Source organism: Panthera leo, chromosome D2 (assembly GCF_018350215.1).
Source record: "Panthera leo isolate Ple1 chromosome D2, P.leo_Ple1_pat1.1, whole genome shotgun sequence".
Taxonomy (NCBI): Eukaryota; Metazoa; Chordata; class Mammalia; order Carnivora; family Felidae; genus Panthera; species Panthera leo.
This window is the reverse complement of record NC_056689.1, coordinates 15,868,828-15,885,000: the sequence shown is the minus strand read 5'-3', so window position 1 is coordinate 15,885,000 and position 16,173 is coordinate 15,868,828. Positions and strand designations below refer to the sequence as shown.

The following is a 16,173-nucleotide window of genomic DNA, read 5'->3' as shown; positions in this document are numbered from 1 at the left end:
ACTCGGGGTCACCTGCACTGCCAGGCACTGCCCTTGTGCACCCTAACTTCCCACACACCCCGCAAGGCCCCCAAGCTGGCACCCACTCACGCAAACTGACTCCTTTCAAATGCCACCCCCCGTTTCCTGGAATAACACTCCGTGCGTCACCGGTCATCTGCAGAACCGGCACTGGCCAGGATCGCCTCCACCTTCAAGCCTGACTGTCGGGGCCATCTCGGATGGCTCCGGCCAGCCAGGCCACGGCACGGTCTTCTCCACCTGTCCCCAGCAGGAAGCCTCGCACTGAATCACGCTGTTCTCCATGAAAGACACGGTTTGGGCTCTCGGCTTAAAACCCAAAGCTGCCAATGTGTAGCTTGGAGACAACCCAGTCTCTGTGGACCCACGTTAAATTTTAGGAGGTACGGAAGCTTCCTGAAGTGCTGGCCTCCCAAGAAAGAAGTTAGTTTCAAACAGACACCATTAGTTTTTCCTTCTATAAAAGTGAAGAAGCTAATATTAAGCAGCGAAAGGCACATAAATGTCCATGAAGGTTCGTTCTGGATAATGTACAGATTTACAGAACTTTGGAATCGCAAAGCGTATATAACAATCAGAATTGCAGAACGTTTTAGGGCTGCACAATTCCTTTGGGGTACCTACATTCACTTCGAGAACAATAATACGTCGTGATCCCGTTCCTTTACTCTTTCCATCTTCATGAAAGTCGGCCACGTGAGTTTATGCCGCTTCAAAACTAAGGGGGAAGGGTTCTGGGGATGATTCACAGGGACAATACTTCTGAAGAGTAGTGAAATGAAACCAAACACCTAGAACACTTAAAGAAACAAGTTATAGTCCTAAAAAAAAAAAAGGGGGGGGGGAGGGGCGGTTGGCTAAGTCAGCGGGACCTGCACCTGGTAAACCATGGACTGCCAGCCACGGCTTAATCACATAATTGTAACTTGCATTTACTGAACTCTGAGACTGCCTTTTGGTTTTATTTTTCTTGGCTGCATCACAGAGAACCTTTAACTGAACCCAATAATCTACCAGAAAGCCTTACAACATATGGCAACGCGACCCTGGACTTCCAACCCACCGCCTGCAGAAAACTTCCCAAGTTTCCTACACACGCCACAGCCTTTCAATTTCACAAAAATGTCGGGAGTAGTACAAAGGAAATCTCCCATCTTTAGAAGAAGACTCACACATGGTGGGACGGCTACAACGGATCAGGGACAGGTTCATAACAGGAACCCGGACTCCTAGCTCAGTGCTCTTTCCGAAGTGTTTGGCCATCTCCTTTAGAAAACTATCAAAGAATGGTGATGTGGCCCTCATCACGTTACGGTTTCCAGGAGGAGCGAAGAGAATCTTCGGGAACAAAGGCAGATGGATCCCCTCAAATGAACTACCTGCTTCTTTTATATTATGCACTTTGTAAAAGAACCTTTTTATAGCCCTAGGGATTGAGGTAATCACTGATATTTTAATCATTTTAATGTCTGTTATGCTAATAGCCTACTAATAGCTAAAAGACTCTTTCCAAATCATCCAACAAGGTGACAGGGCTAATTGATGCTCATTCACTTGAATCACAAAATCTTTCTTTCTGTTGCATAAAAAAATCAGAAGCTTCCAACAGGGAGATAACCACAAAGCATAACTTACTGTAAAGGTTAGGGCAGTGTCATATATGAAATAGAGACTACATGAAATATTAATTCACTTTTCCACATATTTCCTTAATTTATAGATAGAAAAACATCTAGACTATACATAGAAAAAGACTCATCTGGATCATAAACCCACTTGACCAAGCCCTTTGCATAAAGGTCTTGAATTGAAAAGGCGTGTGTCATAGGAGATGCCAAGGGAGACTACCTGGTCCTGAATAATTCATCGGCTTCCACCCCTCTCCTTCCTCGGCAGACACAGGGGCAACAGAGTCGTCACCTACTGTATACCCAGCACACTGTTCAACTGAAAACACAGGCTCGGAAAGTTCTTCATAAAGCCAACCTCCTTCTTTTTTTTTTTTCTCCTGGAAAGCCTGAGACCGGGGATAACGTTTTACTGCATTACATACTTCAAAGCGAAACACAGGAGATTCTCAATGGCTATGTGATGTCTGATTTCTGATGAATATATTTCCATGAGAATACCCACTGGCAGGCACGACCATAGCGTGGTGTTAGTTGTCACGAACGTGCCTGTTATTTGCCTAACACAACGCTCATGCTCACTGTCACCCTCTGTGACACTGTCCTGTGACAATGTCAGTGACGTTCCAACCTCTCAAACTGCTAAGAAAGCAGGAGCGCTAAAGTGTCGATCATTGGCTGGACAGAGTGAGAGCGTTTTCCGCACTGAGATACGTCGTATTGAATAATACACTGGAATTTGAGAAATTCATTTTTAAGCAGCAGAAATATGAATGGGAAGTACTGAATTTTATTATTTAAAAATTTGTTTTAATGTTTTTATTTATTTTTGACCGAGAGAGAGACAGAGACAGAGACAGAGTGCGAGCAGGGGAGGGGCAGAGACAGGGAGAGAGACACAGAATCTGAAGCAGGCTCCAGTTGTCAGCACAGAGCCCGATGCAGGGCTTGAACTTGTGAACCGTGAGGTCACGACCTGAGCCAAAGTCAGAGGCTTAACCCCAAGGCGCCCCAGGAAGTACTGTATTTCAGAATGCCAAGTAGACAAAAAAAGAGTCCAGGGAAGGAAAAACGATGTCTGTCCCAGCCACGTGAATAGCCTCGGTGCCCGGCCAAGTTTGTGGCACAAACTAGTTAAGAGCGAACAAGAGAATGACTGAGTAAACACTCGAGGCCACCCAGCTTTCGTTCCTTCGGGAGATGCAACGTTCTTCCTTCAAGGAGGGAGAGAAGAATCTGAATTTTGCATTGGAGGGACGGTGCAAGAAGATACAGAACCTGTTCCCAGCTCACGTTAAAACTCACTCCAAATGTGACGGATTTTTCTTATCCAGACAAGTCAGTTGGAAACCTCCCGTTAGTCCAGATTTGAACTCACCGTCTACTTCACATACACAGATCTCTCTCCAAAATGCTAACCTGACAAAACCGAGTTTCCCTTCCTATTTCTAGTTCCCGGTCGTCCCGTGTGTACGTCAGGGAGTCAAACGGTCCGGCCCCGAGCAGCAAAGCAGAGCAACGTGAAGCTTCAATTTACAGAGCGAGCTTAAATCAAAGTACAATAAATTTATAGACACGAGCATCAAGCTTCACCAGGATGATGAGAGAATCGCAATTTAGATGCAGGGTGACATGACACAGTTTCCACTGTTTTGCACCATATAATCTGTCCGGGACGGTAGGTCAGCAAAGTAGGAGAAATCACACGAAACGGATGCGACACAGCAAGGCGTTTCATTTCCACATTTCTTGGATGTATTTACCGGATCGCTCACACTGTGTAACAACTCACGCCTAATTCTGATGAGTGGTTATTTCCTCTACATCCGCCTTTTAAATTGATGGGCTCGCCCTAAGATGACATTGATAGAGTGTCAGGCACCTTTGAAGGCTAGGGGCGGGGGCAACGTGATCCCTTGCCAAACCAAGGAAGAGATCCATTAAGTGTCTTCAGTGAGTCTTCTTTATCTTTGCCACAGAGGGGTCTGCGTGGGAAATGCCCTCGCTCCCTTCAAAACCTCATTTCCATCTGAAGAGTGCTATTCCCAAAATGCTTCTTGCCACTCATTCCCCCATCTGTATGAATTCGCTCACGGTCCAACCCCAGCACGACATCCCTTAATAAGCATTCCCGAAGGGATGCTCCCTGCTCAGTGTGTTCTGGGACTCCACAAGGAACAGGGAAAATGGCTCTGTCTTCCTTCCAAGCGGAGGGACAGCTGGATTACCATCACCCTTAGGCTGGGGAACGGGGCTTCGAAGTGGTGGGGTGGTTTTTGAGAAATACTTTCCCGACTAAAGACTTCATTTAATCCAGCAGCTTCTGAGTCATGAGCAAACACCTTCTGACCCTAACCTCAGTCTATTAGGGGACAGGCCCCCCATTCACATCCCACAGGACAAAAATCCAGCTGATAAACAGCAACAACGAATTGAAATTTGAACTGAACTGAAGTTTTAGGCTATCATTCACGAGGCTTACAAAGATCGAAGATCGAAATATCTTGCCATTCATTGGTTTGGTTATTTTGTCGTCCTATGGCTCTTACGTTAAAGATACACACACACACACACACACACACACACACACACACACACACACGCACACATATGAACATCTCTTTTTTTGCCCCGTCCCTGACAAGCACTCAGAACACTGTGTGGGAAAACCGGTGGTAACTGCCCATGCCACAAATCACACGTGTAGTTTTAGCCTGAGGCAGATCTTTGTATATTTTGTTAAGGAGACATGGCACTAAGCAATGTTTCATTTAAAGGGTTTGTAGTTTTGGGGCACCTGGGTGGCTCAGTCGGTTAAGCATCCCACTTCGGCTCAGGTCATGATCTCACGGTTCGTGAGTCCGAGCCCCGCGTCGGGCTCTGTGCTGACAGCTCAGAGCCTGGAGCCTCCTTCGGATTCTGTGTCTCCTCTCTCTGCCCCTCCCCTGCTCGTGCTCTGTCTCTCTGTCTCTCAATAATAAATAAACATTAAAAGGTTTGTAGTTCAATTTTTTAAATGAGTCGAAGTGCTACCCACTTCCCCTTTTAAGGGCCCCTCTCGTACTGCTCCTTAAAAAAAAATCTAGTAACGCAGAGGCTAAAAAAAAATCTAGTAACGCAGAGGCTAAGCTTGCTAGAGCACGGATGAAATTTCAAATGACGTTTCACACTTGCGCTGCGGTCTGAAGCAAAGGACTGTTACTGAAAGGGCTGCTTCCTGTCACGTGAAGCTGCCTGACGACAGCAAGTGGTTTTTATCAGGACCCCCAGACAGTCCCAGGCGGAACACGAACCCCAAACTGGCAAAAATACGGATCTAAAAATTTACAGATTCAAATGCCCACAAAATTGGAAGACTGAACTGAAGGAATTTTAAATGATACATGCGAGGCTTTAAACCTTCATGACTTGAAGGAATGCGGGTGGGGGCAGGGAGAGTGTCACTACCAGGCACACAGCTAATTCTGCTCCTGGCAAAGGTAAAAATGCAGAAGACAGTTATCCCAGATTAATCAGGAGAGAAATCTGTATCTTCAGGGAATGACATTAATGAGACTCTGAGGACACTAAGGCAAAATCTCGAATCATCTTGAATAGCTTCAATAGGAACATTTGCATTTAAAACAAAGAAAGAATTCATTTCTGTGCAGACCAAGGCAGAGATAACTCATCGTCCTTGGATGGAAAACTATCAGCCAGAACTTTTAAATGGTAAGTTTTTGTTTGTTTGTTTTAGCTGAAAAACAATTCAGTACTTCCTAGGAAATTCTATTCTTCCAAATCGTATGTTCTGAATACCAAACGTAATAATTTTAACATCTTTATTAACCAGATCTCTTGTAAGCCTAAAGAGTATCTTACTGAAAAACAGTAGGCTAGAATTATAAACAGACGAGAAATTTGGTTTTTTAATTCAAAGAGAGAAAACACGGTAACCCTTTTGTCTAATTCCATAGCAGTACTCAACCTCTAAGAGTCTCACCAGATTTATAAATCTGTATTTCCACCAAAGGAAGAAAGACATCTTACCATATGGGAATATTTCTGGTAACCTGGCTTAAAATTTATTTTAAAACACGTCGCTTATACAATACGGTGACTTCAAAGGTCTAAAGGCTTCGCCTTCTGTTATTTTCAAGTCTCGTTTTTTTAAAATATCTTTTTAATAGTTTATTCATTTTGAGAGAGACAGTGCGAGCCGGCAAAGGGCAGAGAGGGGGAGACAGAGAATCCCAAGCAGGATCTGTGCTGCCAGTGCTGAGCCCGATGAGGGACTTGATCTCAGGAACTGTGAGATCACGACCTGAGCCAAAATCAAGGGTCAGAAGCTCAAACCAATGAGCCACCCAGTAACCCCTCCAAGTTTCGTTGTTAATAAAAATAGTCTGTCTTTGATTCCTTTGCATTCATACCACTACGTGTGCTTCGTGGGATTCCTGGAAAGCAAACGGACTGAACGGGACAGAGTCTGGCAAGGCAACAAGGAGTGCCTCGGATATTTCCCGTGACACGCGGCTGCTATTTTCAAGAAGAATTTCAACTCGTTAAACCTTTATTTTGTAAACCTACCGGGCAGACATAAGAAACAAGGCCACAGAAAGTCAGGCAGGTAGCAAGTGGTAAGAAATCTAACAGCAACAGACGTTTGCAAAATTCCTCAGGGAGGAAGAAGGTGGTATATATACCTCTGGTCTGTTTTCTAAAAAAGGTCACGGTTTCGAGCTGGTGTAGCCAATGAAGAGTAGCCACGTGTGGCTAAGTAAACCTTAACTGAAATGCAGAATTCACCTCCTCGGTGGCACTGACCGCAGTTCCAGTGTGTGACAATTGCATGTGGCTAGCGGCTGCTGTTTTGGGCAGTGCAGATATAGAACCTTATCGTCGCGGACACCGAGACAGGACAGCGCTGGTTTAGAGGACGGAGAAGGTACCAGGAATGACCTCGGTTACCACGGAAATATGTCCAGAAAGTGGGTACAGTCATCTTGCTCTCTTGGGATGACAACACTTTCTTTTAGAGCATGAAAACACTCATGTGAATACGCTAAAGTTTTTAATTTTTTTTTTTTTAATTTTACCTAAAACGTGTGGGGGTTCTGAGTATGCCGGAAAGTGTTAAGTGCTTTACTAAAGTGTGTCATTCTTACGTAATCTTCGCGAGAGTAGTAGGAGGTAGGCAACATTATAATCTCCATCTTACAGATATTAAACGAGGCTCAGAGAGAGCAGGTGAATGACCCAAGAACACACAGCGAAGGCATGGATTCCGAGCATGCCTTATCTCTCAAAAGCTAGAGCTTGGAAGGCAGCCTGCGGGAGCTCCTTCTAAGCTGGAGAGAGAAGGCACACGGTGGGCCACAGCCAGATGGATGGCTTGTTCTTAATTAGCATTCTTTCCCTTTGGGCCTAATATTTTCCTGATGTTGAGCATGGTTATTTTCTATTAACAAAGGAACAGAATCACTTCCTAATTCCATTCTGTTCCTCCTCCCCACCATCCACCCGAGCTCCTGCGCGTAGGTTTCTCGTGATAGCTTATGGGAATGTCCCGTACCAGCTCAACTAGAATGGACTAGTCACTTCGCACAGTATGTCTGAGATTCCACTGTCCCTTCAGACATACAGGTACTGATCTCTTACATATCCTGTTAATAATCACTAGCTTTGCGTTCCAGAAAGGAATTCTAGCAGTGCGGTGTATTTAACTTGCTAAAAGGTTGAGCCGTGATAAAGAATATTTCCTGTTGGGTCTCGTGGTCCAGGTGAATCAAGCAGGGGCTGTGCTCCTTAGTTTGTAATATCTCAGCTGTTACCTGGTCAATGTCCCTGTAAATTGCTTAGAAAATTAGAAGTTATCATTTATTATACGCTAATAACTTTTTTAAAGCTCTTTTTAAATTGCTCTAATGGCTGATGTCCAAACAACTCTGGTTGAAGATGCACGTGCCTACATCTTCTGAGGACTCCGCGGGAGCAGCTAGGACAGCACCTGCCACAGCGGCCAATGAGGGGCGAGTGCTGCTTAGGGCCTCCCGTGCCTTACCTCCGGGGTGAGCCGTCATCGTGGGGCTGGATGATGACCACCTTCACGGTCACAGAAGTCCGGAGCAGGTCGATCATCTGCTCGTGGGTCAGAGTGGCCACGGCCACCTTGCAGATCTCCACGAGGCGGCTCCCCTGGCGAAGGCCGGCCTTCCAGGCAAAGCCGAAAGGTTCCACGTCGGCAACGATTCCTTCGAAATTCACGTGGAAGCCAAGCTGGCCCAGCCCGTTCCTCCTCAGGGTCATTTCCACAGTCTCGCAGCCTCTTGTCACTATCTGCGGGGGAAGGAGACCGTGAGAGACACGGCTGAGGAGCCCAGGGTAGAGGCGTGCACATAGCCCTCCCAGCCCTTCCCTCCAGCTGTCCCGGTAAGGACGTCACCTTCCCGAGTTCACCAGAATTACCCGTGGCGTCAGATGCAGGGGAAATAACAAAAGTAAAACAAGGGCTTCATTCTTCCAAGGCAAATATACTCCTGAAACGGGTGTCCCGCATTGACTTAGAAGCCACTGACCTGGAGCCTGTGAGCTTCCAACGGGCTCTGACAACTCCCTCCTCCCCTTCCTTGGGTCAACCGACTTGGCTCTTAAGCGTATAAACCCCGCGATTCCAGATGGGCGGTAGCAATGGAAAAAGGGACTCTGTCAACACTGTGACGAGTATCACCCGTGAAACATGACGAGCTATTAGACAATTTCATTCAACTTAAAAACCGGCCCAACCCCCTACCAAGCTAGCACCTGGAGGGCAAGTCTCTCTGTGCTTGCTCTCCCTGTGCACCGGCCCTGTCCTCCGGGAAGCCCTCTCGTAGGGACAGATTGCCTCCGCTCGCCTGGGTGGGGAGCACCGTTCAGCTCACGTGGGGGCAGGCCCGCCAGGCTCCCGGGCGTCTGCTGACAAGGACAGCGTGGAGGATGGTGCTCCTGCAGGCAGCAGAGACCTTCCGTGCCTCCAGGCTACCTCCACTTCTTTTGGGGGCCGAGGGCAACTTCCATTGGCTAGGGGCCAAGCAGTGGCAGCTTGCGCGCCCCAAAGCGTGCGTCTGCAGCAGGATTCCCAAAAAGGAACCTGGAAGCAGGGTGGTCTGCATCCCACATGGTGCACTAAAGCGCCGGCAATCACCTAATGCCACCCTCAAAAGTGATAACCGAGAATAACTCACCGGCACCGAAAGGAAAACACAGGCTCGTTAAATGTCATTTGAGGACCACGGCATCCCTCATCCGTGGCACATTTAAAGTCAGGGGGCATCAGGCCTGTCTCCCCCAAAGCACTGGGCCAACGTATGAAGCTGCCGTTTAATAAATGCGCCATTTCCGTGAGACGCGTTCTGAATGCACAGATTCCTACTTAATAAGAATGTTAAGTGCAGCCATGGGACGGGGCTGCTTCTGTGTCTGGCCTGCTTCTGTGTCTGGCCGCTGTGTTGGCGGTTTCCATGGTTACCATCACAGGTGCGCGCGCTGCCAATCAACTTCTCACAGACACACGGGGGACGGCTTGGGGCTCAGGGCACAAGGGGCAAGGGACTGCCAGTCTTGGTGAAGCTTTGAAAGACGGGAGCTTCCAAAGTTCCGAGCTGAACTCACTGAAAACTGTTGGGAAAGTACTCTTGTCGCACGCACAACCTGAGTAAAATTTTCCTCCGCTCCTCTTTCAACCCTGGTTCAACTAGGCTCTCCTAGCAAAAGTCTACATAGGTCTGACACATACTCTGCCTTCTTTCAAATACTAATGCAGTCGTCCGTTGAAATTTAACATCGTATGTCAGCCGGAAGACTGAACAGCCAAGCTCTTCCTGAGTCCTACGTGTCTCTTCTGCTTTTTTTCCCTCCAACCACCTGCTGCCTGCCCTACTTTTGCTTTCTGCTACCTTTTTATCCCTTCTGTCCCTTGCCTCTTAACATTTGCAAGGGATAAAGGATCGTTTATCTGCAGTTCTTTATAATCTTACAGGGGCTCAATTATCATAGGAAAATGGTGGCTTCCTAGCCATGTACCCAGGAGGGCAATATAATTTGCGGCGCACTTTTGGTGGGGGGGGGTCAAGTGGTGTCTGTTTGTGTCGTTGTTTTCGGGAGCACAGATGATGATAGCTCTGGATCTCCTAAAAAGAAGTATTTATGCTATTACCAAAAGCACAATGTGTCCTGGGACTCCAGGCCACATAAACCCATCACAGACTTGATCGTCCCCACATCATGTCTGTGTTTGTGCACATGCACCCAATGATACTGCTGGACACACGGAGGCCTGTTCCTGTAAATAGTGTCTACAAATAATTAATTTTTCTCTCCGAAGCCTGCAGACACTGACGTGACTGTACTGTCTCTAAATCATGGTCTTGAATGACAAAGGGAAGATTTATATTTGGAGGGAAGAAAGAGGGCAGGAAATGGGTAGAAGTTGGCCTCTTTTCATGATCTGTAATGAGCTAAATCTTTTCTAGAAATGCAATCTACGTCCCCTTGGGAGAAGATTTAAACATGAGAAATTCTTTGGTCATGGCACGTTTGTGTTCTCGTACTATATTTGACTCTTATAACTGGCTGGATGGGCTCAAACTAAAATCTGGATCTTTCTGTGTGACAATCAGGAGCAGGAATATAACTGGCAAACACCAAGGACGCCACTTAGGGGTTCTGTACTTAAAAACAACATTTTATAAAAAAAAATCCCTTTTATGACAAATTTTAAGTCTAACTTAATGGGTAATTCTATAAAACCTCTTCCTCAAGAAACTGTGGCTGGAGATTAATAATGGATTTAATCAGGCAGACTAAACGAAAATACCTGCTGTATCAACGTGCACAGAATTGAAGCTGCAAAAAGGAGTTACTCATTCATAGGGTCAACAGCAACCGAGTGCCCATTAATCCCCCTCTGGGAGGCTACTGTCCCGTCAGTCTCCACAAACACACCTAACATCTGGACAATTCTCCATATGTTTGCCTTCAGATACTAAAAAATACATCCTGGTGTTCCCTTTCGGAAGCCGGTTTAACTTTTCCTTTCCAATTCGTTTGTAATGGGCGCTTCTCCAGCACCCATGAATTCAGCAACCGCTCAAAAGACATGGAATTGGAAATCAAGCTCTGTAGCCACACAAGATGGTAATTCATTCCCGAGGCGCCACAACTGCGGTGGAATTTCCACAGCGGACGCCATCATGAATCTGGGACTGAAGGCCTTAAGGATGGTGGAAATACACGATCTGTACTTACTCCTAATCGCTGGACGATTTCCCTTACGTCTTCAGCACAATTATCCACTGAGGACAGAAGGATACATTCCCCTCTTTCGTAAAATACTTTGATACTCATTAATCCAGAGGTCCACCCAATGACATCCCTGCAGGAACAGTTAAATACAACGTTCTTGGAATCCTTTTCAATCAACATTATGAATTCGTTGGAAATCCCAAGAAGGCATTCAATGTCAGCAGACTGGCCAAAGTCCCGAGCTATTACGTGCCACATGATTGCCCCGACGCTGAACAGGTGGGCATCCTTCCTTGGCTTCACTTTCTCCTTTTTCTTTGCACCCAGTGTAATGAAGCTGAATTTCACAGAGGTGTCCACAGTGGCGGTCGTGACAAAGTTCTCCGCCAGATCCTTCAAGTACTCTTGCCTTGTTCGAGTGGCCATAGCTCGAAACTTTTCCGACTTATGGGCTGCATTTTCTGCATTGATCACTTTGGCTAAAAGGAAGTCCCGGAATACTGCTGACTTTGGGAAAGTTACTCCTTTGGGAATTGGTGGGCCAAATGGCGGTACATCTTTTGATCTAGACACCCCAACACTGAGAAAGAAAAAAAAGAAACAAGATGAGCTGTAATACCATCGTACTTACCTTCAGAAATGTGATATACACCCAGACTCTCAACTTACAACATTTTTTTGGGTAGCTTTTTGTTATATAATTTCTGGATACCTAGTTTTTGTTTTTCAAACTTGGTAGACGGGTTTCAGTTTATTCACTTATTTTAGTAATGTCTACACCCAATGTGGGGCTCAAACTCACAAGCCCGAGATCAAGAGTTACATGCTCTCCTGACTGAGCCAGTCAGGTATCCCGATGGGGGTGGGATGGGGGGAGTGTTATGGGCTGAATGGTGTCTCCTCAAAATTTTACGCTTAAGTCTTGAACCCAAGTAACTTGGAATGTGATCTTATTTATGGATAGGGTCATAAAGACATGATTAAGTCAAAATGAGGTCATTAGGGCCCAATCCAATCTAACCGGTATCCTTTTAAAGAGGTTTTGGACACATAGAGAGACACTAGGGACACATGTTCATAGAGGAAAGACCATAGGAGGACCCAATAGGAAGGTGGCCATCTGCAAGCCAAGGAGAGGTCTCAGGAAAAGCTACACCTGCCAACACCTTGATCTTGGACTTCCAGACTCAGAACCGTGAGAAACAAACGTCTGTTGTTTAAACCACCCTCTGTGTGGGTACTTTGTCATGGCTGCCCCCCCAGTGGACTTAGATAGGGGGTAATGGACCAATCAGTGGGAAGGGAAACCCAGAATTTCAGATGGCACCAGGCTGGTACTCTAACTCTGCAGCTGGTCATCATGGAGAAAGACAGCAACGCTTTCAGTGGAAGTGAGGTTATTAGCCCCAGGTGGCTGCTCGGGATCTCACTGGTACTGGACACAATGATCCCACTTTACAGAGTCAGAATTCTTTAAAAAAAATTTTTTTTTAATGTTTGTTTATTTTTTGAGAGAGAGGGAGAGACAGAACGTGAACAGGGGAGAGGCAGAGAGAGAGGGAGACACAGAATCCGAAGCAGGCTCCAGGCCCCGAGCTGTCAGCACAGAGCCCGACGTGGGGCTTGAACTCACAAGCCGTGAGATCATGACCTGAGCCGACGTCGGATGCTTAACCGACTGAGCCACCCAGATGCCCCTACACATTCAGAATCCTTAAGTGTCCCATTTTTTAAGGAAGTGCTCACTTGGTCACGTTTTGAATATCTCAATAAAAGTGTTATGGGAGTAAAATTTTGAGTTTCCAGGGACTGGAAAGATCAAATGTAGGGTGACAATGCTCTACAATAGGTCAAAACCAACAAGGCTCGCCTACCTCAGGCAGAAGCTATAGCGGTCTCAAATCCTTTTTGGAATAAGATCAACTATGCAGAGTGAATTAACGATACTCAACAAATGAAGCACTGAGTGGGTGAATGAATGAATTCCATGACATCTGTGCCCGGGTTAGTGGGCAGCCATTGCCATCCGAGGAGTGGTACTAATCCCACATCTGCCCGGGCGGATACTTTCTGCGGTGGGATAAACAAAGGGAACAATCCATACTCCATCTTTATCACTGCAGAAAATCCTGAACGTGGCGAACTAAGGAATTAACTAATTGTGTCCAAACTGTCAGGTGGGAGCTCCTCCTCTGGCAAGTGGTTGGCCAGATTCTAAACAGATCAGTCTCCACATCGCTCACCTTTGCTTTCACTCTTCAGGAGGGAGAGTCACTTCCGGGGGGTTGGGCAGTGCGATGGAAGACAGTGTGGCTGGGGCCAGAGCTGGTGTGAGAGGGGAGGGGAGGACCCACTCCCTTGGGACAGAGGCACCAAATTCATTCACAGATGGCAGCATATGCACTAAACCAGATGGTGATGGGGCAGACTTGACTCGTGTCCCCACAGGAAGGCCCTAAAAATGCTGTAGAGGCTGAAGTGTCTTTGGGACCAACCTCATACTTGGCTCGTCTCCCCTCTGCTACTATGCTTAGAGTGGACATTCTAGACTGAGCAGGAAATCCATTTGTCCTCACGTTTTCACTCCCAGAGAGCTGTCACAAAGCAACCTGTCTAGACTTGCGGTGAGGGTAACCACACCTCGTTGCTTCTTCCCTACACGTCAGTGAGCCCACAGTGGCCTATCTGCCACTGGGTTCTGCCATCCCAATAAGCTCACGTGATCACCTCTCATAGATCTGTTTTTTTTCCTTCTGGTAATGAGCATAGACTTCTGGAAGAATTTTACCCACAGAAGGCTGAGGAGGCCCAATCTCATTTGACACCTTGCAGAGTTACTTTCTGCACTTGGCGCGACGGATCTCCGGCTACTCTGACCGCAGCTGACGTGCACGTGAGCCGAGCATCGGGGAAAACTTTTTATATCTAAATATGTTCTGAAAAAGCTTTCACTAGTCTAGAAGCTAGGGGCTCCGCAGTAGACAGAGGGAGGCATCTTGTAAAAGGGCAATTCTTTCTGTCCCAAATTATTGACCCGAATATCTAGGTGGACCTTCCCCCTACAATGTATGAACCAAGTTGTATAAGAAAGGCAGCCAGAATTTAGGTCTGGAGATTCTAGGAGTACTATGATATTATGGGACGGAGATCAATGAGAGATTGCTGGTTATAGAAGTTTATACAATCCTTGATTCTTTCAGACACAGTTGGCGTTGGGGGAATATTCCTTTGCCAGATTTAGATAATTGCCAATGGGTTGAAACAAGAACGTGTTTCAGAATTTCTTCTTTTCCCCAAATACCTTGATAGCGAATCTAAATGTAAGACCCCTCCACCGGAAGAACAATATAAAGATGCACATTCCCTAATAGGCAAGTTAAAGGGTTTTAGGAAAGCAAAGTGGTGGAGAGCAGGCTCTGTGCCCTGTGTGGGATTCCAGCTCCACTGTTTTCTGAGAGGCTCTGAGCTAGTGATGTAATCCCCTCAGTGCCTCAGTTTCCTCATCTGTAATGTTCGTGTGTGTATTTATTTATTGAGAGACTGAGCGAGCGAGTAGGAGAGGGGCAGAGAGAGAGGGAGACACGGAATCTGAAGCAGGCTCCAGGCTCTGAGCTGTCAGCACAGAGCCCGAGGCGGGGCTCGAACTCAGGAACTGCGAGATCACGACCTGAGCTGAAGTCGGACGCTCAACCAAATGAGCCACCCAGGCGCCCCAGTTTCCTCATCTGCAAAGTGGAGTCTCAATTGTGCCATTCTCAAAACTCCATGGTGAAGTTTAAACGAAAAAATGCATGCATAGCTATTATTATGCAAATTGTTACTATCAAATAGTACTTCCTGGCAAGTCTGTTGCCTCCAGACCTGCCTCTCCAAGGTGAAAGCGTGCCCTTCTAGGTTTCTGGGCTTGTCATCCAGGGCACGTCAACCCAACCGCACTTCTAGACGATTGGTCTGCACTAAGGGGTAGCACAGGTACCCAGGACGCGCTGTCACTCACACCTGCACAGAGCTCCTCAGGGAAAACGGTACTCGCCGGGGTTCCCTGAGATGTGTGCGGTCCATCCGGTCTCCTTCGAGACGCGTCCACGGATTAAGACGCGGCAATTCGGAAAACAGTTGACGTGGACTATATTTTGTCGTTTCCTTGGAAATTCTCTTAATGAATTTATCTTGTCACTGGTCTGCTTTGAGGACCAGAGAATAAACGAAAGGGCCCTGGAAGGTGTTTTTGGAAAATGCGAGCGCCGTAACCTTATTCCATGTGACAAGAGTTAGCGTGGCTTCATAAAATGTGATGGAAGGGATGTGACTATAGTATTCAAGAAGATTATTACCGACTTGTTGAGGAATACTCGTGAAGTTTTTAAGCATGATGGGTATGAATGTTTACGAGGCACTTTCCAGAATTTGATGTGCTCTACTGACTATACATTTGAATCTCATGAGCAAACGGTAATTTAGTGATAACAACGTGGGTTCTTAAAAATCAATGATTCCAGATTTGAATGATTTGCACGCTGCTATCCTGTGTCAGAGAAAACAGGACGCAGTCCACTTTGTTTACGGGAAAGATTTACATCCAGTCCCAGACTGGCTTCAACATCCCTCCCTGGTCATTTTGTTACTTTATTTGTTATTTTATTAAAACCAGAAAACCTGAAACAAATGAAAATAGACATTACCGTTCCTTAAGATTTTTGGTGCTCGTGCACCATCTCATAAAGTGAGTATAAACGAAATGGAAAGTAATTCAAAATACTTGACTTGACCTAAAAAGAGCAGCCAATAAGATAACACCAAATCCCATATAGCTGTAGGCTTAAGTTTCCAACCCATGTGGGGCGCCTGGGTGGCTCAGTTGGTTAAGCGTCTGACTTTGGCTCAGGTCGTGGGTTTGTGGGTTCGAGCCCCACGTCGGGCTCTGTGCTGACAGCTTGGAGCCTGGAGCCTGCTTCGGATTCTGTGTCTCCCCCTCTTTCTGTCCCTCCCATGCTCATGCTTTCTCTGTCTCTCAGTAATAAACAAATATTGAAAAAAAAAAGTTTCCAACCCATTAGGAAGGTTCCTTTGAGGTTATTCTTCATAATGACCATTCATTGGATGAGATCTCAGAAGAATAATCCAATTTACCATGTCTGTACCAACATTATTGGTTTTAAACATATCCTCTAGACAGAACGGAGGTTATGCTTTTTTAAAAACATCATTTTGCTCGGATGTAAGAATCACCGGGGTGTGTGTGGGGGGGGGGTGGGGGACG

At 46.4% G+C, this 16,173-nt stretch overlaps 1 protein-coding gene and 1 non-coding gene across 7 annotated transcripts in view; one reads left to right on the top strand and one right to left on the bottom strand.

The window, feature by feature from the left end:
* The window catches only part of SIPA1L2 (signal induced proliferation associated 1 like 2), a 223,197-nt gene that overhangs the window by 48,249 nt on the left and 158,775 nt on the right, over positions 1 to 16,173 (bottom strand). For all 6 annotated transcript variants that reach the window (XM_042907476.1, XM_042907478.1, XM_042907480.1 and 3 more), the window contains exons 9-10: positions 10,917 to 11,493; positions 7,693 to 7,967 (exon numbers count right to left, since the gene is read on the bottom strand). In XM_042907476.1, coding sequence (XP_042763410.1) covers positions 7,693 to 7,967; positions 10,917 to 11,493 — 852 coding nt within the window. The remainder of the gene's footprint in view (positions 1 to 7,692; positions 7,968 to 10,916; positions 11,494 to 16,173) is intronic.
* TRNAQ-UUG lies at positions 15,757 to 15,834 on the top strand. The gene has a single exon. It is a non-coding gene; the product is annotated as a tRNA-Gln (tRNA).